General features: G+C 46.6%; 2 protein-coding genes across 7 annotated transcripts in view; one reads left to right on the forward strand and one right to left on the reverse strand.

The window, feature by feature from the left end:
* The window catches only part of LOC143423559 (glutamate receptor ionotropic, kainate 2), a 72377-nt gene extending 69221 nt beyond the window's left edge, over window positions 1-3156 (reverse strand). Inside the window, exon 1 of the mRNA XM_076894966.1 lies at window positions 3099-3156. Within this exon, the coding sequence (XP_076751081.1) occupies window positions 3099-3141 (43 nt within the window). The 5' untranslated portion in view covers window positions 3142-3156. The remainder of the gene's footprint in view (window positions 1-3098) is intronic.
* Window positions 1-22805, forward strand: part of Kair1d (Kainate-type ionotropic glutamate receptor subunit 1D) — a 204569-nt gene that overhangs the window by 1864 nt on the left and 179900 nt on the right. Inside the window, exon 1 of one of the 6 annotated variants that reach the window (XM_076894968.1) lies at window positions 18564-18640. The exons of the other annotated variants lie outside the window; for them this stretch is intronic. The gene's annotated coding sequence lies outside the window, so the exon portion shown is untranslated. Of the gene's footprint in view, window positions 1-18563; window positions 18641-22805 lie in introns of those variants that run through there. 6 annotated transcript variants of the gene reach the window in all.

Raw genomic sequence — 22805 nt, forward strand, 5'->3', positions numbered from 1 at the left:
TTGTACATTTCTTAGTATGTGGATATTAAAGGTGACAGTAGAATAATTCTCTTGCCAGCTGTACAATGAAATGTATAAAGTGGAGATACTTTGGTTTTCCTAATCCTATTATCGATACGACTATCGACAATACGCAGGCGAGCAGTGAGAAATGATTTTCAACTATCAGTATCTATTTTAAATTGATCGAACATCATTCTCTTCTTCAACTACGTTTAATGTTGCTTAAAGAATTTCGCCTCGGTTAACCGCATTTGTCGCTTTCCATCCAAGTGACGTTTTAAAGCTACCGACTAATAATTTTGCTGCATAATTTACATGGATTTTAACGGGCTTATCATTGCAGCTGGGGCATTAATCGACGTATCAGATTAAGCAGTCGATATTATGGATAAATAGTTATCTGTAAACCGTGGTCAATAACGTCCACCAACGGCTGCACTCGCTATCCAAATTAAAATCAACGAAATGCGATCCATCTTCCGAACAGAATGATCGCGTAAAATAAATTTGAAAAATGCGTGGAAAAGAAAGAAAGCGTTGTAACGCGCGTAGAAAAAATATATCTCTGTTCGACCATGAGTCATCGCTTCGAGTATCGCCTGTGTATAAAATGAAGAGAGGGAGCGAAAGAGAGAGAGAGAGAAAGAGAAAGAGAGAAAGCATCGATCAAATCGAGGGATGATCAACTTTTTAATCTTACCACCGTTTGCGTGAAGGGAACCGCAACCATTTCGATTGCACAGAGGCGCGCGCGAATCAAACGTGGTCCTGACCAGGCTCTAATGAATTTCACGCGCTATTGTGTTCGATAGTTTCGATCGTTCCCGTTCGAGCGCGAGTTCCTGCCCGTCCGCTCGCTGTAATTTCGACTGAAAGCAGAAATTGCCGCGTTTCGCCGCGGTCTCCTCGTGAGCGAAAAAAATCAAACAGAAAATGAAGAAAATACGAACGCGATCCGTGGGGACAGGCGCGCGACAGTAAAAGTAACCAACGAACCTGTCACGGGGCCAAAGGGATACGTCGCGTCCACACCCCAGAAATTACGGATGCTCGTCGACGAAATTAGTATTCCAGCGGAGTGTTTAATTCAACGGAAGCCGAGGCCACCCCCACGAATAGCGTGTCTACGGAAGAGGACGCGACGCCCCATCTCCGCGCCGCGCCGCGCCAGTTTATTTCACGTCACTCGCGATATTAACAAGCCATTTGCGGCTCTCCTCGATTTCATCGACCTCCCACGGCCAATTTCTGGCCGTGCTGACGTTTCTATCGTTGTACGCCCCCGATATCGTCCGACGGAAATTGTTTTTGTATCGAGAGCGTCCGTCGAACACCGTCGCGCCACGGTTGCTTGTCACGGCTCAATTTGGCGGCTTGTTTTTCCCCGGGAAGTATGGAGCTTGTTTCCCACCCACGATATCCTATCGATCCCGATCATTGGTTACGAATGTACGAATAGCGGCCACGAACAATATTTCTCCACGCGATTCCAATTATTTTAAACACTTCCACGAGTTCGCTGGCTCGATTCAAGTCTGTCAGACTTCGTACGATGATCTCGTAATTCGAGAGTTCCTTTCGTCGAGGAGAAGACGAAAATGTTCTAGTTTACGGACGAGTATCGAGTAACCCATGGATTACGAGCTGGCCATAGTTGCAAAAGTAATCGGTTGATCGGTACACGTCCACGTTTCATTCGCGTTTATCGCTCTGGCCGACGAACATCTTAGGACGAAATCCTTCGATAATTAAACGTTCATCCGAGCATCGAGTGGTTTAACCAGAGGTCGATCCCTATAATTCGGTGCAACGTATCGATTTTCCGTCCCAGGTTCCACCGATCCACGCGATCCTCCCTTTCTCATTCCTGGAAATTATCTCGCGATGCGTTGTTACGTGGCTCGCGAGTAGACAGTTTCAATTACGTTAAGCTTTGGAGGATCTTCCACGTTGATTGCACGAAAAGTGGTCCGAGTCATATCCAGCCTTACTTGCCATAGCGAGTGAATTCGCAGAGGGTGAGAGCGAGAGAGACAGACAGAGTGCTGTAAATTAGGATTCTTCAATTGTACAAAATTCCTTGCGCGACGTTTATTTGGAGCGACCAGGAGAAGGTTCAAAGACTGGTGTCGTTTTACAGGGAGGGTGAAAAATGAACGTTATCGATAACGAAATCGGCCTGGTGCGTGCAGTACGACTGTAGCTGCACTTTACTGGCGTAGAACGCGGCGCGCTGAAAGAGCTTAATTGAATTTCTCTTAATTAACTGCCTTCGTGGCGCTACGATAATTGCAACGCACGAACTCTCCCATTACCGTAATTGTGGGTCTAATTAATATAGTCCCGGTGTTCTACGCGGACCTACCCGCTCGGTAGGCAAGCGGATTTAATTTTTGACGAAACGGGACGACCGTGCTCGGGCTTCGTTACAAGCTTCGGTTTCTTAAGTCGCTTTGCGCTGATTTCGTCGACTTCCTACAGATTCGAGGCACCGTGTAACCCAGTCAAAGGTAACTTGGGTAACGTCTACATTTCCTACGAGGGAGCACGTCGAAATAGAAATGTCCAACTCTCTCTCTCTCTCTCTCTCCCCCTCGACTTAAATCTCGCAGGGATGCTCCAAGTAGATAAACAGGCGATCGATTAATCGTCAGATTTGACGTTCGCGCAGGCATCGAGCAACAAAGTGAAACGCGCCGCTGGCACGTAAACAGCTTTATCACCGATCCGCATTGACTGCTTCCTCCAGAGTAAAAAAAAAAAAAAACGCTCGAATCGTATATTTCGCACGGTCGAACGAGACACGAAAGGAAGAAATGTGAAGCGGCGCGTTTTACGCGATACAGTTTCGCGGGAGGACGAATGGAGGAACCATCGCGTTCGATGGGAGACTGGCACGAAATGGACGATTACACCGAGTGCTGTATAGTCGGCACGGAACGAGAGATTTATGGGACCGCAGGAATTGTGCGGCACGTAACTGGAACGAGAAAAAAAGAAAAAAGGAATGCGAAACTATTCTCGCTCCGCGGCTTTGCCTATTTCTACAAACTCTCTGACAGAGTGGTTGCATGGTGGCTACGCTCGGTGGCTACCTGTTAAATGTTGCTCCAAGTTTCCAGGAAGGCTGCGTTGCATAACCAGTTATGCCATGGCATAACCGAAGAAAGCCATCGCGTGCATATCTTGCGCTCAGCCCGCACAAAACACGCGAATCCACCTCGCCGACACGTCCAAATAGTTCCTCGAGTTTCATCGCAGTGATGCAGCTCAGCGACGCGTCAGACCTGAAAAGAACTCGTCGTATTAGCCAGTCGAATCGACCAGGTCGCGGGAAAAACCCGTTGGTTTCAATAACAGGAATTGATCGGCTGTTGGGTCGTGCACAGGGGACGATCGTGACGGGACGCGAATCCGTGTTGGACCCCATAAAAAGCAACGGAATCGTGTTCCCTCGTTTATCGATGTTCCCTACTCATTTGCTTCGATGGGGCCTGTCGATCGTCCGAAATAGCCATTAAAACGCGCAGCATACCGTTTAACCAAGCGCGCACGTGTACGTACGAGCGAATAATAATCGTACGAGCCGGCGTAACGAGTCCACACGCGCGCACTTTTATTGCTCCATCCATAATTGCGCGACAGCCGGCCCGGTTACAATTCCACGGTTGAATTAGTGCCGTTAGACGGGGTAAAACCGGCGCTAGGCAGTCGATAGTAGCGGAGAGAATGTCGGCGGGAGGCTCGTATGGAACGGTGGCAAGTGTGAACGACATTGATATAAATGGGGGGGCAATCAACGCGTAGCTCGCTCGTAAAAGCGTTGTTAAATGCGCTTCGCGTGCCGCCTCGAAAATAATCAGTGGGAAACGAATGGGTCCGTTTGATTGTCTAAACCGGACAAAGACCCGTAAACTTTGTCCGACCGGTGAACGCGGCGCGAATCGAGAGCAGCCGTCGCCTAATTAAGAGGCAAACCATCCCTCGACACCCTCTCCCAGCGCCCATCCGAGCGTCGATAAAAAGTTCGCTCGCCGTCCGTCGTTTGGATTTTTGCGAACGCGATCGGCGAGCTACCGGCTCCAGGGGTGGCGCGTGAAATAAATCAGACCGAGCGTTTTAATTCGGCAAAGGCGAGAACGATCAAACGATTAGTCGCACCCTGACCGTGGCTCTCGAACCGTTCCCCTCCCCCACGTCCCTCTCTTTCTCCACGCCCCGGATTTATCCCGATTGTTCGTTTCAAATCGACAGCCGCGGGTTTATTTTTTCACCGGGGCGTCCGCGTGATTGTACAGAAAAGGCAGCTGTTCCGTTTCTCGCGTCGCTTGATTGCGAAATGCCCCTCTCTGGGCACTGATTTTTTCTGCGCGCGCCGCAAATTTCGCGTTCATACCTCGTAACATTTTCATTCACGTACGATGAAGGTTCCGTTGATCAGCCTCATCAAGCTGCTTGTTTCAAAATAATGGACGCGCGTGTTACGGAGGTGAAATATTGCGGACGTGTTGCATCGCGATTGATGGGACGCGTGTAACGTGTTTAATATTTCAAAATGAAAATGTTACAGCGTTTGTTAATGCGGGGCGAAACTTTTTTCCGCGCGTACGCGATACGTTTGAAAGAGTGGATACCGTATTCACGCGGTATTCACCCCAGCGGTTGGATATGGAATTTATAAGCAAACCGTAACCGCTCGCGTCTCGAAAACGCGTTCTTTCTGGCTACAATTTCAATTTGTCACTCACTGTCATCGACGTCTTCCTGGCGCCGCAACCAGCGACAAAATTTTTCATAAGCTAATCCACCGAATGCACACGGTTCGTTATCGTACTTTCGCGGACGGTACAGTGTTTTCTTGGTTGATATTTATTACAATGTAATCCATCAAAGGGATCTTTCACGACTACGCGAAGACACATCATTTCTCTGCGTTACACCGCGTATCAATTTGTATAAATCATGTCTGAAAGGAAGAAGCACGCAGCAAATACGTGAGACTTTACAATTTAAATTTAACCATTTAGTAAAGTTAGTCAGTCGTATCAATTTCAATAATTCTCGATTGGATTATAATTAAAAAAATACTATATCCGATAACGAATCTCCTCGCAGCATCGTAATTATTGGTGATACTCCAAAGAGCAGCTAATGAATGTTAGATAGAGGTAATTATTAAATCCCGTCGAATGTAATTTATACGTCTGATCGACGGTAATTGATCGACTAACTAGGAGTATTGATATCACGGCTGTCGAATTAGCGGCAGATTATTGAAACTTGACGAAATTTTAATGTCATTCGAACGTAGCCACCAGCTATTTGGTATCCGTTAGATCCAACATTCACGACCGCTATACCACTCTTAGTCACTACTGTCATGATACAATGATCGTGTCGTAATCCAGTAATTACTGACGAACATTCACGCTTCCACGGTGAAGAATAAAAGGAACCGTTTATTGCAGTTAAACGTTCCATTATTCTGATCGATTCTATTAAGATAATAATTCGAACCTGAGAGCGTTAACGAGTACAACTGGATCAGATTTTATCAGTCTCTATCCCTGCACTAACTTTAAGTCGTAGATCGCGTATTGTTTATATCACTCGAGTTATAAATTACGATACATTAAATTATAAAATACGGAACGAATTATCCCTATTTTGTATTATTAAGATTAAAATTTCGGTGATACCGTAAAACACTCTGAAATAACATAAAATTTTATCTTTCCGAAATTTCGAGCGATGTATAGAGAATGCACGTATTCATTAATCATGTATCCCGTTTCTATTCGCTTCGATTGAAACAGAAAATCAAAAATATCGTATACGGTATAATAAATCGCCTAATGAAAATTCATTCCGGTATCGTTGAGATTTCACCCCTATTTGCTGAATAATTCAATTTTGAGCGGGCATACCCGAAAACGGAAACGGATCCCATTATTTTCGAGGTTATAATTTCATTTGGCCCAGGTGGCTCGGAATGGAACGAGTCAATAGCATTTTATGCACGATTCTTAGGAGAAGGAAAATTAATTAAATGCCATCCGGGTTTCCCTTTGACAGGCTGCGTGACTGCGCTATCGCATTCATTTTCGCAGTCACGTATAAAAAATGCAGTTGGAATTCCATTTTCATTAGGCGTTTCCGATAAAGCGTCGCCGTGCCGACCTGATACGACATCCACGCTGCGAGCTGAATATTTCACAGATTAATTAGAGCGTTTTGCATGTAAAATGAACGGAATTCGAGTTAATCACTTTTTACTTTTTATCTAGATAGCTGGACAAAGGGAACCTGTTTCTTGAGGGAGAAAAAAAAAATGGCGTAATAAACACGCATCGTGCACCTTTACTTTCGTTGAGCTTTTCCTCTTTCGAGTCACTTTGCTATTCACAGTATATCCAGTCTAGAGTCCAGAGCACTCGTTCTCAGTTTTCACATTTACTGAGACACAAGTCCTCTACTGTCCAATTAAAAAGTACACTCGTTCTTTATCCTATAATTATAAGAATTACGAGTCCGCGAGTGTTTATACAGATTCACATTTTTCTACAGAGAAATCGGGTCTGAATAGTGACTTATTTCGTCTTTTAAATATCATAACGCACGCTTCGAGCGTTTTCCATATTTCTACGTATTACACGCGCATTCCTCGCGTTGTCGCCCACTCGAGTCCTCCATAAATGCGAGATTTTCAAGTTCGCAATTGAAAAGCTCGACAGCCTCCACTTCCGAAACGCTCCGCGCTTCGTTTCGATGGACCTCCTCATTCGCTGTTTCTTCCCCTTTTCCCTCCTACCACGATCGTACGGATTCGCCTATGGAAAATGTTTCGGGTGCAGCGACGTACACCTGTTTCAATCAAACGCGCGCGCGCGCTCGCGCGCCTCCCAAGTCCATTCATTCACCCTTTCACGCGGTCCTGAAAAAGTTCCGGCGCCAGAATACCCTGTACACGCGACGACCGTAGGCGGTCCCGAGCAACTGTTCACAAAGAATTCACCTGCAATTTCCGTTGTGGCACGGCCCATTCGCTAGAGAGAAGGCGGCTTTTCAATAAAGCGGAGCGTGACTTCTGCACAATACCGGGTGCGTGGATACTGTACACAACGTATATACCACGCGGCACTCATCCCGATAGAAGTGGACTGGGGGCTAAAAAAGGGTGAAATGGCGCGCGGGAAAGAGAGAAAGGGCGGGAGGGCGAGGCACTCGATATATTGAATTTCCACTTGAACTACGACCACAGAGCCGGGTCTCTCGCCCGTCGATCCACGATCGGTTGTCCCGATGGGAAACGCAACGGGTGATCAGCGGGAAAAATGGGCGCAACTCGCACGGACGTTAGTCGACTGTGGTTAATAAGCGGCGACAGTGTGCGTTCGATGCGAGCGCATCGAAACGTTGATCAGACGGACGAATCACCCCGCGGTTCATTCCATAACCGACGATACGCTTTTCACGACTAAACAAGCACGCTGGTCGTCCGGACGGAATGATTGGTTAATGATTCTGATGTACCAAGTTGTAACAGTGCATGGAAATTGGTCGGTTCCCAAATCCATCGCGGGTTAAGATTCGCGTAAATAGTATCAGATGTGGACATTCGTCGATGTGACGTATGCATCGTAATTTTCAATATATGGAAGTTCATTGGTCGCACAAAAGCAATTTGAACGTTGAATAATAGTTCCTCTGTTACTGGTCGAATTTTATCGAACGTTGTTTTGCAATTTGGAAACCTGGAGTGGAGGCGTCCGTCCGATTCGGCTTCGTCTCGCTGCTTCGTCCCCCTTTTTTCCCTCGAGCGCCCCAGCTCTGTGCTACGCGTCCTCATTAACGTTACGTATCGGAACCTTCGCTAATTCGCCTGTACCACGTTGAATATTCATTGTTTGCGACTGGTACACGAGCGTAAATAATTACACGCGAGCCCGCTTTGCAACCCTTTCTGCACCCTTTCTGAATATTACATTATTTGCCGGTTTCGAAATCTCTTTAGCAAGTATTTAACCGTGCAGTTACCCCGGCAGTCGACGCGTTCGTAAAATAGCAACAATGCCCAGAGCCGGCCAGCTATCGCGGGTAATAAGAACGTAATGGGTCCCAAGGTGTGCGGCTGAGACGTGAACCGTATCATTCATCCGAAGAGCTTTCATTTTTTCCTTTTCACCTCCTCATTATTTTATTTCACGTCACTTCGTCCAGTAAAAAAGTCTCTCGCCTCCGCCCTCTCTCGCTTCCATCGCTGGTGTGTTGGTGTTCTTCGCCGCTGCCCGTTCCTTTTCCCTCCGTTTCTTTCCTTCGCGAGGCGCGAGCCACCCCCCTGTCTCTATTACATTTTCGACCCAAGAGACAACACCGAGTGTCCATATTAATATCGCGCTCGTAAATCCTACTCTGCCCTCTTGTCCGCCCCGTCCCTCTGAGACGATTTCACTTTTTTAACTTCTCCAGAGGATACGACGGACAGCATCCACGCTTTGAATTCCGCCCGATTTTCTCCGTCCCGTTATTGCGTTCCGCGAGCTATCGGATATTACATTAAAATTAGATTTATCGTTTAATCGTGACGAACGGAAGTTGAAATTCCCTGTCATTTTCCGATAAATTGGGCAAGTTCGTTGACGGGGCGAGCGTTATCGCGTCCGAGTTCGAGTTCTTCGGTACGCGTCAAAGGAGCCGTCGACGAGCACGGGACGAGAATTCAATTTGTATATTCATGGCCAGCCACGCAATTTCCCGTAACCCGCGGCACTGACGCAACTTTTTCATTCGACGAGGCCTGATTGTCCCCCATCTACTCGCGACCACGAAGTCCCCTCGTGGCCTGGTTCCGTCAAATAAAAGAATAATCAGCGTCGCATCGGCGCGGATTACCGGTTCGCAGCGAAAAGTTCCCGGCCCGTGCCTGCCCCCGTTCGTCTTTATTTTCTCGATTTCTCTTTCTCTTTGAATCAGTGCAACGGGGAAAGATGGAAAGCTGGCGCGGGCGGACGAAAAAAAGGAACGGAACGGCTGTACAAGATAGAAGGCGGGCCGAGGGTTCACGGGGGGTGGGCGAGAGGGAGAGCTTAGACAGGAAAATTGCATTTTAACTTAATCGCGAAGCGGAACTTGAAACTTTCACGGTGAAAACGGCGGAAAAAGTCTCGACACCCTGTAATCGAATGATTCGAGCATTAAGTCAGCTATTGGCTAATGGACTGGGAGTACCCGGTAAGAAAAGGGGGGCGCGATTTCCTCTGGCGATCGGCTCGCTTATTGTCGAGCCTGCTTTGAGCGGAAATTGCCTCGGTTCGAACGGTGACGATGAAATGAATTTTCATTTCGAATATGGTAATCCATTTAATCGTGACATTAACCATAATCTCGGGAAAATTGCTTATTGCACCATGTACGATCGTATGATTAATGGTACGGCGGAACGCTGTTAATCTTTTGCTTACAATAGAATCAGCTTAACAGCAGCGTGCCCTTATTGCTCCCAAGACAGCGCTATAAACGTGCATTTGTCGCACGGATGGACTATTCTATGCTCGGAATAAAAAGAATAATGAAATACTCTTGCTGGACGTGTACCGAGTCTTCAGTCTTGGGGATGTGAATATAACTTGGGTATGCGAAGGCTGTCCTATTTCTGTACGAAACGAGGAGGGACAATCGTGATGAATAAGACTCTGGTCTTATACCTAAATCTGCAGACCTCAAGATTTTCAGATATGAATTTTCATATTGAACATCTAGATACGGATTTCAGTAAAGTAATATCACTTGTGCGACAATAGCTCTTGAAGAGTCTATAGATTAAACATTCTAAATTTAATTAAACTTTAACTATAAAAAAGAAAAGAAGAAGAAACTGGTTGTTTGCAGTAGAAAGAAAAGAGAAGAGCGTTTCAGTAGATAAGCGTGCGTCGAGTGGCAGGTTTTTCGAGCACGAATTCAGTCAAATGAGATAAACGGTGGCTGACGTTCGACGGTGCTCTGGCATAGATGAATACCCGTAGACGGTGGCCAGCAATCGTCGGTACGTGAGATTTTGATTCGATTTAGGGGTCCAGGCTGACATTATACGGGTGGTATAATTTACAGCTCGTGCACCGCGTGCACGCGTGACGAATAATGGGTACAGATAGGGAACGTGTCCAATAACACGGTACGCTGTGCCTGTTTGTAAATCGAATGCATCGGTTGTCGGCCGTAACCGCCGTAAAGGATGTTCCAGCGACGCATCAGCTCGTTGATGGCGTGCTAAGTTATCCGAGCAAGACCGTAAAACCGAATCCCGTAACTTTTGTTCGCGTCCCCCTGGTATCGTCGCAGATATTGCCTTCTATCAATCCTGATATTTAACGCGCGCCAAACGGCCGCACCTACAGAATTAACGGGGTCAATAGCGTGCTGATAAAACGAGGGCTTAACGCGGACGCATCGCGCTGATCAACCAGAGGGTGTAGGGCTAATTAAAAAGCAATTAATCCGGTGTTTATTATGAAAATGCGACACGTTGTCGCTGGTGTAAAACAGAGGACGGTATTACAAAACTGAATGCGGTTTGTTCCAGCGGAACATTCCTGTCGTCTAGATCCATCGAGCTCCCGTTCCACGGTTTCGAGTGTGTACCTTTCACAGTCTCATCCTGAGGCCATTTTTTCGCCCACTCGAACTTTGTCGGCGGCGTACCAGCGTTTACCATCCGGCGACGCAAGAAACACTAATCATTGAACAACGGGACACGTTCCATTCCCGGTTGGAAAGTTTTTGCCGAAGCAGATGCTGCGAAATATCCCGGTAATCGAATTTCCAGCCGACCCAAGCTAGTTTGACTTTAGTTGTTCCACGTATTTGCATGCTCCCGACCCTCCCCGACGCGTATTATCGATTCGCGCGACACGTGCGACTACGGGCGCGTTTTCAAGACGTAGATCCCCCGCGCGGACGGTGCAATTTTCCCCGCTGGACGTTTTATTAATCCATCGTTTGCATGTAAACGGGGCAGGGCCGTCCGAAAGTTGCCGCGGTGACACGTCGCGGAATCGAAACGAACGGGGATAAAACGAGTTACGATTTGAACAGCGCGCGAACTTTCGGCTACCAATAACGTTTCGTTGACCTCGGCGGACGGGACATGCACGAGGAGCACGGTCCATTGTATAATTTGGCTTCAACTTACGATCGAATCGACACGGTCGCTAACTCCGCCGCCGATAAATCGATGCGACGCGCGACCGTTGAAAACGGTTTTCCTCCCCCTGTAATAAAACGATAGCGTTACGTTCGGACGACGCGTTCGGTCGGACGTATTCCGCGCGCGGGTTACATATTTCCCAGCAGAAGCTGCAAATATCCGCTCGGTTGCAGTATCGTTTCTCAAAGTTGTAAACGATCGTAGTTTCGACCATCTTGCTGGGTACAGAAACGTTACGGCACCTCCTATCTTTTGGATTACGACGAGAAGCGTTTTCAACGAACTGGTATATTTCACATATTTCTTATCCTTTATTTTTTTTCGATTTACGACGACAGGAGACGCGTAAAAGTCTTGCAGAACTTCCGACGAAGATCGAACCAATTTCACTTTTAATCGCGGTGCAATCGATGAGGGCTCCGATTTTGTTGTTAACGCGACTTACTCGAACACCAGATGCGTGAATGACAAAGTGCTGCGGGAACAATGCCGCGGGTCACGGTTAACATGTTCGAGCGTTATTCGACGTACGTGAAAGTGATGGAAAAGTGAGAATGATAATCGAACGGACAGCGAGCATACCGCTGGGTGTCCTTTGATCGAGCAGCCGTAGCATAATGTGGCGTCATCGTACCTCATCAAAAGTTGAGCGCGTTATCCATTCTACGGTGTGTAGACGACATACAATATCTGGACGATCCGTTCGAACGTCACACCCCAAATACTCTTGTCGCACCCTTTCGACGCGAGTTAAGGACCTATCGACAGTTTACCGTGCAATCAGTATAGAGATTCGTCGCGTGTATTGGGAATATTTGCGCGAGGACTTCAATCTTCTTGTTCAAATAAGAAATCATGGGGGGTTCTCCGCTACTTGGAACGATTTACCGCTTGCAGTCGCAGGTTCGCTCGACTTCCCTCCCAGCGGATCGTTCCGCGAGCTCCGCTTCGCGACTCGTAATTCATCTCGCGTAAAATATACGACCGAGCGAAACAGTGGAAGTCGCGGATGGTCCACGGTGCGAATTAATTTATGAGCGGGGCAGTTCGATATCAGGGAAGCTTGACGAATGAAATCGTCTGGTTACGTAGAAATTCCGGAAAGCGCGCAAGGGGCAGGTTAAAGGACGCGCGGTCTTCGAAGCTGTAGAGAAGGGTTCCATGTTCACAATGCGCTACACTTCGTGCTGCGATATGCTTATAACCGGCTTAAATGGGATTATATCCCTATTGGGAGATAGACAGACGGTGGTGTAAGGCAGACGGAGCACGAGGGTAGGGTAACGCGCAGGAAGTAGCATGATTACGCATGGAATTGAGCAATTATTCAGCGGATTGCCAGGTTTCGCGGTGTGTACAATCGTCTAGCCGGTCTACATGCGGTGTCCGCACCTGGACGCGGATGGCATACCTCTCTCCGTGCATCTCGATATAGCCGTTCAAGTATCCCCAAACGGCCCGTGATTCACGGCTGATGTCGCCATGAAATTGGTCTGCCACCGACGCCCCTATGTTTGCCACGATCATTTCACCAATAGAACCAAAATCAAACGCCTCCTCTTTACTAGACCTCCCAGCTTGTATTCCTTCTAACTCGCGTTTATCACTCAACATTTATGAATTTTCAGCTGAATCACGTACTTTGTACAAGCGTAGAAAAGAAGCGTCGAATGAGAAACAGATCTGTTTCGTCCATTAACTTTCTCGTGTAGAAACAAATGTGAGTAGTATAAAAGGGATGATTAAACATTTTTCTCTATATTGTCGAGCGATTAATTGTAAAATGCTGGGAGGCTCTTGTTCTGCGCGAGGCTACAGGTTACCTTGTTTATTGGGATGAAAGTGGTCAGGCGGAAAGGTTTGAGGTGGGTTAAGAGCCGAACGATTCGAGGAAGGAACTCGCTCCACCCGATCTTCGTCTCTGTGTACGGAGGTTTCCGGTATGCCTCGGTGTAGGACGGTGCCGATGCTTTAGGACGACCAAGAAATCGATGAATCGACGGCTTTCGCTATATACCCCAGTCTTATATATATACATTCCGAATGCGCAAGCCGTCTTCGAATCGGGCTGCTGCAATTTACTTAAGAACGAACGTTTATGTTCGGGAAAAATTGTTCTTGAAAATCGTCTTATTTTGCATTCGAAAAGTTCAAGAATGGTCCTCTCGCTCTTTCTCCCTCCCTCTTTTTCCCTCTCTCTCATCGAGTCGTCTGTAACATTTACAAGAATGGTCCCCGCCGTTCGCGTAGATTACTTTCCCAACTTTTCTCATCCAACGCACAGGCTATATCCTCGATTCGACGTTCTTTCTCTCCCATCGATTGGACGAAACGCGCGCGCGAAACGCAACGGAACTTTTCTTGTTGTTTTTAAGTTGTCAGGCGGAGGCTGGTATTTATGCGATCCCATCCATCTTCCGCGCGCGTTTCCATCGCGATGTATCACCGACGCGCTTACGTCGAACCGTCGTTCCATCGACGATTTGACTTCCGCGTCAATGGCGAATGATATATCTGTCGCGTAAAAGGCGTCGTTCACCGTCAAAAGGCGCAATACTGATCGAAACCGGTGGAACGATTCCGGGAGCGATCGGGCGTGCGCCAATGCCCGCCGCTCGATCGCGATGGGGGACGCGGGAAATGGGTCGCCGAGGATTTAGATTTACGTCGACAAATAATTTATTCAAATCCTTTCGCCATCCGGCTCGACCTTCCCCGGGTCCCTTGGCACGGTGTCCTCGGACGGGGAAGTCAGAGAGCGAACTCGCAACCGTATCGCCACGGTTCTTCGTTTCGAAAGAGCGGTAAAGCTGCAAACAAGCGGACGAACGTGCTAGGCATAGAAAGAGGATTCTCGCGGAGGTGTTCCATCGTTTTGCTGCACCTATCTATAGCGACGGTGCTCTCGTTCAACTGCGTCGACGATGGCTCGGCTTAACCGCTGATGCTTTAAATATTCATCGACTTGCTGCTTTTGACGGGGCTGGAATCGCGCTTCCACCCCCCTTCGCAGCTCGCTTCTTCCGGCCTCTGTTAACTTTATATGACTCGAGTGTTATCTTCGCGGTTCATTGCGGACGCATAAATTTGATGGCTGGAAAACAGCATAACACGCCACGTTGACTCGTGGCGTGGACAATTTTTATGGTAATATAATCGACGAAACGATTCATCTTTAACTCACGACAGCGTTTCGAATAGAAACACTTTCTGGCTGATTAAAATATCATTCAATTAGAGGAAAACTGTCTGTTCCACTGTTGTATATCAGATTTCTAAACGGAATTAACCACAATCTTAGCAAGATACTTAAAAGGTTCTCTGAAGAGGCAACAATTCGTACTTAACTTCCCCGACTAATAGAAACGATAAAAGCTGAATCCATGAAAGCTAATTCTCTGAAATCCTCCACTTCTTTGCTCCACGTTACAGCAAACTGCCACGATGATTGCAGCGCGCGCGTCGAATGCTTCCATAGAAGTAACGAAGGAAAAAAGATTCCCTATTTTTCTTGCTGCAGACCGTCCACGATTACGTTGAATTATCCCGTTTTACACAGAGCGATACGACTGATGATCGCATAGAAATGAGTCCATGACGGCACGTTTTACCAGCCGTGGGTGCGACTCCGGTTGCTCCCGGAGGAAGCGGTCAAAGGGACGACAGGGTAATCGTTAAACGCGTTTCATCGTTCCCACGAGGATTCAACGTCGAAACCCACCGCCTTGTGCGCAATTCCACCAATGTTCCGTGCGTAACCGAAACGGATCGGGCTTCCGTGTTTATAGGCATGCAGCGTACCGCCTGCACTTACTGTTCACCACCTGTACAGTGCATTCACTCGATTTACCCTGTGCCCGCGCGTCTGCATCCCCTCATCCTTGTGCGCGTTCCGTCGAGTAGCTGCAAGTAGTTCTATCGTCGGCCTTGTCGATCGGGAAGGAGAGCTTGATGCACGGCGAACTGCATCCCTCGCACGCTGCAACCAGGTCGGGCCCGTGCGTCGTTTCTGATTCACCCTCGCATCGAGTGTACAACGGCTGTTCAAGCGGTTCGAAGATCATCCAAACAAGCTAAACGAGAAACGGGACGATTGTACTTGATCTTTGATTTCGCTCGCAAGGTATTCTTTTGTATCGAGAAGATCACGAGAGGCCATTCGTTCCTATACGTCGCTTCTGTACTTCGATTTTTTCTTCGGTTCTTTTTTGTGTACTTCGTGCGCGAACGTATGGTAACAATTACAAAGGGTCATCCTGTTTTTTGTAGAAACATTGTTGTAACGATTCGTTCCCGGGGACGATAGAAAAATTCGTCTTGTTAAGCTTTTTGACGAGATTTTGTAGCTCGCGGACGAACAGGTGTCATTTATATATTTTTTCGTGTTCGTTAGCGGAGAATCGGCCGCCGGTTGTAGATTGAAAAATATGAATGGAACCCGGGACAGAGCCTGGCGAACAGGCGAAAATTTTTTCCCATATTTTGAGTGGGTTGTTAGCTACCGGTGTTGTATATTTTCATCGACAATGGAAAGAAATAATTGACGAATGTCAGAGGCAGGATTTCAGCTACGTTACGCCGAAAAGTTTTTCGCGTTTTATTCGCGGGGAAAGCGAAATAGCGGTTACCCGGCTGAAAATACTTCAACGGAAAAATATTCATTATATGCAGTAGCGAAACAGACATTCCACCGTGTGTACGCTATCGTATTTATTTTACCACGGTTTCAACGAGATTGCCGAGCGTAACGGCGCGGGACGATGAAAGATCCGTTCGGCGTCGATCAATTTTTCTTAATAAAACGGTGAAATTTAGCCGAAAGCGGATAAGCCACCTTTTGATCCACGCGCCAGCCATCCATTAATCCTTTCCACAATTTTCCAATTTCCTACCGCCAAAAGGAGGCAGGACTCGGTACGTGACTCTATTCCCAACACACACGGCCATTTTACTTTGGATTTCTTCAACGACAACGTACTGCACCTACGTGGTTATCGATTGCCAGTATTACTACGAACGTAGAGCGTGCTCTCTATTTCCGGCGCGTTCACGCCGCTTCATTCGCCTCAACGTGCGCAGATAAATCGTGTGTACATTTGTCGAGAGATCTATATTGGTTAGAGTGGATAGGGACGTCGATTCCTCCGAGGAGCCAGAATTCTCACGACATTACAATTCCTACGACATCGCGGATGATAGGAATCGATGGAGTGATTACGGAGTAAACGAGGATAGATTTTACGTCCGCCATGTATATCGTTACCCCGTCCCATATTATTTGCGCGAGATCGGCTATCGTTATTTCGCTAATTGCAAGCGAATCAAGTAATCAGCATCGACCCGAATGAGCTACGCAAACGGTTACACGGATGCACACACCCATGGATATGCATACAACTATCGTTACACCTAAGTGGGTACACAGACTCTGATATGCACAAACGTGCGTACACGTATGCATATTTATGCGTGTATCGGAAGGTACTGTGTGCTTCTTCGGCGCAATGTCTAAATTGTACGTACAGGTTCGGGGGATGTCGCAGTATTTCGAAACGAGGGAGTATCGTTTTTATTCGATCGATTAATTTGGGGGTTCAACGGTGTCGATGGTATTTAATCTCGAATTTGGTGTCGAATGTTCCCCCTTTAAAGGGAAATTCGGTATTAATCGTGACAAAAACATCAAGGATCCCGTAATCGATTTCCAAAGTTTGTAGCGTTACGAATAAATTTAATTTCCACGAAAATCGTAATTTCATTTCGTGTAATTATTGCTTGGTATAAAATAATTAATAAATAAAAGGGAGGCGGCGGAGGCACAAACAGAGCACGCAATTAAAGGTAACGCAATCCGGAAAATTGACTGGATATATCGGAAAAATGATTAAACTCCAATATTTTCAAATTAAATGCGAAATAGGTATCAAATTAGCACGAACAATCATTTACGTTTTATTAATATTTAGATATTTTGAATATGCATTTCACACTGCGAGTGGGTTTTAAAAATACGGGAAATGCAAGGATCGCGGTGGTTCCATTAATTATTCCCATTTTTCGAGATCCTTGGACCGCGTTCACCGTTTCCACGGAGCTCTAATCGATCGGAGACGATGGTCGTATCGCGTTCAATGAGCGCATAATTCGGTGAATCGAATTCCATGAATGCAAATGCAAATGCATCGGGTTCGCGACTCCGATGTCGATATTCGATTCCAGTGGTCACCGGGGTGATCTGTATCGTATTAAGTGTAAGGTTTGCTGCTGTCGTGTGCTCTGTGTGCTTGTATCGAGTTGCAAGGGTTTAAGATACTCTGTATTGGGCTTGGCCAGTATGGGTTCATCAATATTCAGTTCTGTGTACATAACCTGGTGAGTTGATGTCGAATCTCTTGAATTCGAAATCATCTACGTCCTATTCGCTTTCGCACTACAACGCTCTATACGATAATTATAATCTATTAACTAAGACATTTTAATCGAATATACAGGACTAAATACTCTCTTAAATGAAGGAACAATTCACTGTAATCGAGTGGGAATTGATAGGTTACTTTATTATATACAGTATATCGTTGCTTTTTCTACATTGCACACACATACACGCACACGCATACTTTTATGCATAAAGTCTGAAATATCCTATATTATATTCGCAATTACATCCTAAGATTTTAAATAGCGTTTCCTCTGAAATCTTCGTCCACAAGTATATACACCCGTTCACTGAACCTCGTGGCACGCGACTCACCCTCGACTCGTACACGTATCCGGTCGACCGTCGCGTAAAAACGCGAACGGGGGTCGTCGAAAATAAACGAAGCAAGCATTTTCTTGTCTCAGAAAATTTCCAGGAAATTGAGCTACGCGCAACCGGTGTTTTCGATCAACGAGAGCGGCGATAACATTCGACGCTCGACAATCAGTCGACGAGCGTCCGCTGTCAGTTTATGTACTTCCCGCGGTCGTGCGTATTACGTGTATCAAGGAAGCTTCGCGTGTTCGTGTAAATTCGTCGATTTTCGCCATTTGCGATTAACGCGCACACGATCAACGTGACGACCGCTCGACTCTCTCAGTTTCCGTGGTCGCGCCCGCGAACAAGGTCGACGTCCTATTTCCCTTTCGTTCCTCATGATTCCGTCCTGTGTCAAGATCGTGTTCGCGCCAGTCACGAGCGACATGTCGTCGCGCGTCCATTCGGTTGCAGTTAGAATTGCGTCGTGCGAATCGCGACGCTTAAAGCCTGTCAATGCTTCGACGTGACGTGTTCCTGGCATCGCCATCGAGGTTCCCGTGTCGCTCGACGATGTCGGCGTTCGCCGGTCTCTGCGTCCACAGTGCCAGTTGTAGGGGTGGTTTAGAGGCGATGGCGGCGAAGAGGGCGTCCCTGTAGTAGCTTGCTTTCCCGCGAATTTTCCACGACGACAAGAGGTAAGAATATTATTCTCTTTATTGCGAGTGCGTCCCTTGGCTTTGTTTTACGGCGACCGTAAACCTGTTTACACCACGGATGGGAGCAGTGTGCAGTAACCTTTCGTCGAGTCAGTGGTTAATCCGTAAAAAGAGCGGGCTGTCGACAAATTTGAGTGGCTGACCGCGACTTGCGTATATACTACTAGCTCGCGGAGAGGTACTCGACCTCGTTTGTCTTTAACGTTTCAGAATTGTAATATCTCTGATGACGTTTCGTACAATACTGCGTCTGTGGTTTCGATGAATGTACAATGGATGAAGATTGATCATATTGCGACATTCTCGTCGTCGTAGGCTGTCAGACATTGTTTTAAACACTGCGATCGAATATGTATACGCATCTCACTTGTCAAAAGCTGCAGATATGAACGTTCGAATGCTTTCGCGTGGCATTGAGTAAATGGATTAAAGAAACCGTTTCGTCTGTTGTACGGAAGTAACGTAATTGTTTTAACTTGCCGCGTGACGGGTCGTTTCGTAACTGTAACGGGAATAACCGGTGCTGGAGAAGACGGAACGGAGTTCCGCGATTGCTCGCTAGCTTCGTGATCGCAAACGCAAGTTTTTTGGCTTCACCTCCGCTCGTAACGTTACGCCATGCCCCAGTAACCCGGACTCGTGTACACCGATGGCTGATTGCTGACGAGCCTCGACATCGATTGGCTCTCCTTCGAACACCCACTCTCTATCGCGAACCTCGGTAATTGAAGTTCCATTTCATCTCTCTCTCTCTCTCTCTCTGCCTCCTAATTCGCGCGACAGATATACCATCGTTAGACGATGCGATGCCTGGCAGGAATCGCGAAAAGTTTCGATCGAGAAGCAAGAATGTAATTCTCGAAGCTGTTGAATAATGTTTTACGACGTACATTAATATAAAGAAACGTATACTTGTAAGAAATGGAGAAGTTAGCGCAGAATTTCTTAGAATTTGTAATAGTAACAGAGATAGAAGCTGTTTGTTTTATTCTCGACGATCGCTGCGTCACTTTCATGCGTCCTAAATGGAACATCAAAACAAGAAAGAAGAAATATACGAAGGAACTTCCACGGTGCGACTTTGAAGCAGTCCAAGTTCGTGCACGATAACGGAAGCTATCGAAATAGACGAGGAACGAGAGGTCTAGCACTTTGTTTACTTGGAAAACATGGCCGGTGTTTACGCAACCGGTACTAAAACATAGTTGTAGTCCATTAAGTCTCGTTGAATTTATTTTCTTATGTACTCTTCGATGATCCAGAGCTTCTTTACGTTTGTTTTATTCGTTTAGAAAATGACCCCGCAGCTTTCGGCTACTACGTTTACGGGCGCAGAAAGAATCGCTTAATCAGATTACCAGAGTGGAACCACTTTGCTCGATTATACCGTCCATCTTAAGCGAACTTTCTTTTTCATCCTGCGACGGGTTTACTATTTTCCTCTTGGCCCATTCCCCTTTTTGCACGGCGTTACGCGCATTTTTTTTTCTTACACGTACATCGTGCAATTACACTCGATTGCTTTCCTCCAATTTATCCCCATCGCGAATTTTTTCGCCAACGCTTGTCCGCGATACGATAACCAAGCTATCGACCCCGACGTTTCGTTCTCGTTTTTGCTCGTCACCGTGCTCGCCCCAACACTGAAACACGGCTGTGTTTTCCACCATCCCCCGTTTTTTTTTCTTTTTTTTTTCTTTCTTTTTTCTGCTTCCCCCTTCGCGACAAGCACAAAGCGGTCCTATTAAGCCATAACCCGTCGGCGACGGTTTTACGTCTGCTTTGCAATTCCTGTTGAAAAAAGAATACGGACATCCACGAAAATATCGCCGGCAGTTTCAGGAAATTGCGAACGGTTGGTTGGTACCCGCGTCGTCGATGGTTTATCGTAAATTTATCGACACGATTCCCACGCCGAGAAACACCCCTTCCGCGCTCTCGACCTTTTTTCTCGACACTCGTTATTATTCGTCACCCTCGAGATGTCGAGGGGAGGGCGGGATTCGTTCGCTTTCAGGTGTAAATCTAGCTTTTCACGACCCTGATCACGTATTATGAGCACGAAAACGTAGCTTCGACGCGAAGATACGAAAATGTGCGTGCGTGGAGACGAGTCGGTTCCGCGAGTCCTCGAGGACGAAACGGGGCGAAAGCCCGAGGGAGGTGGACGAAATTTACGCGCGGTATGTTAAATAACAGGGAACACGGAAAGAGTAACGGGGGCAGAGGGTGGCGGTTTGTGAAAAGGCTCGTTTGTTGCGCTCTTTTCAATTGTATATTTCAATGAAAGCGGAAGGTTAAAAAATCGGCGGGGGAAATATCCATTGAAAGTCTCACGAGGGGAACGCGCGCTGATTTTCCAGCCGTTTCGTTAAAATTGCTTCTCCTACGCTCGTCGACAAAATAGAAACGGTTGCAGTTTTCGCTGGTGCGTTTTATATTCGCGAAGAAAAATAGTTCGTCGAGGGGAACGGACGGGGAAGATTATTTGAACGCGCAGCGCGGCGAATAACGCATACTTTTCAATCTGAGCAATATTTCATGCATGCATTTTACGCCTGTTTCGCGTAGATAAGTTAATTCGCTGAAAAATAGGAATGTCACTGTTTTTTAGCCATTCTAAAGCTCGACCTTACTGCTCGTACATATACGTATAAACTGTAACACACCTTTTTTTAGTTACTCCTTAGAAACAGCAAGCGTTAGGGATGCGCGTTTACGAATTCGCGACACTTGTCAGCTGCTCCTGCGTTTCTTACAGTCGGATTTTGCTTACTTGCGCCGACAAAGGAACGCGGTTAAATGGCTCGACTTAGCTCCAGGGAGCATTTGTCATTCCGTAGCTTCTTGTTCGTGAAAAAACCAGGGAGCCGTGAAGTACGCGACGAATTGATTTCTCTCTGCGAAGAGAAGATTGTTTCTCGATGGCGAACGCTATCGAGAGCACCCTGCGGATCGAATTATATTTATCGCTGAAAATCTGTCTGTATTGCCACACCATACATCATGTTCCGTATCGCTGGCAAAGTTATAACGATCGAAGTCTCTCGCATGGCAATGAAGGGATTACCAAAGAGCACAAATCGAATTTGTTGCTTAATTTATGGACTCTGCAAGCCATGCCAGATATCGGATTATCGAAGGCGACGTGAAATTGCATGGCAAATTATTCAAGTATCCGGGATCGAATCGCATCGTTGTAACGCGGAATCGTTACGATAATCATTACGACACCCGACTGATTTCTTCCGATTATTTCACATTATCAGATACTGGCTTGCACAACGATCGACCCGCGTTTAAATCGCGCGCTTGCATCGCTGTCTGATAATATTCGGTAGAAATATGAACTTTTAATTTAGCACGAACGTTAATATAACGAGAATCGAACGCAGCGTAGGAAATTTAAGTTTACGACCGTTGGACCAGCGTTTCATTTTGGTGTAGCACTCGTTCCTATCTTTTTCGCGAGCGAAATGGGAAAGGAACTTTGGTTCGCGAGGAAGAATACGTGTAATCGGCGATATAAATTGGAAATATGAGCTGCCGTGGAAAAATGGCACTGCGAAAGTTCGTTTCTGGATTAATCCCGAGATTAACCTCAGCCGGGAATACTGGCGCCGTTACGTGACAAAGAGAAGGCGATATAGGAGATTGAACGTCCAAACTAATCTCGTTCGAAATTAAGCGGCTTATCTTTCCTTGACGTAACGCCCGTTTCCAACCACTTAGTAGATTCTTCGCGAGGGAAGATCCCCGTGATACGGGTGATACAGAAAAACGTGTACACGCGATCCGTTCTGTATTCCCTCCACCGCGAATGATTTGTTCCGCGAATCACCGTTCTAACGCACGTGTAGATTCATCGCGCGCAAACAATTCTGTAAGCTTCAAAATCCGTAGATTAAAATGTTAACTCTTCTACATTGAATTTTTCACTTCCCTCGAAAAATTGTTAGATATTTTTCACCCACCACGGTTTTTCCACGGTTAAACCGGATCCTGCTGGAATGTTACAGCTTCGTTCAACTCTGTCGAAACTTGTAATCCTTCTAATTCCTAAAAAAAAAAGGACGAATCTTTCGTTTCGAATGATAAACGCCCGGACCAAGGTTCGCTAAGGAGATAACGCGATCTTGATAGA

Source organism: Xylocopa sonorina, chromosome 5 (genome assembly GCF_050948175.1).
Source record: "Xylocopa sonorina isolate GNS202 chromosome 5, iyXylSono1_principal, whole genome shotgun sequence".
Lineage (NCBI taxonomy): Eukaryota > Metazoa > Arthropoda > Insecta > Hymenoptera > Apidae > Xylocopa > Xylocopa sonorina.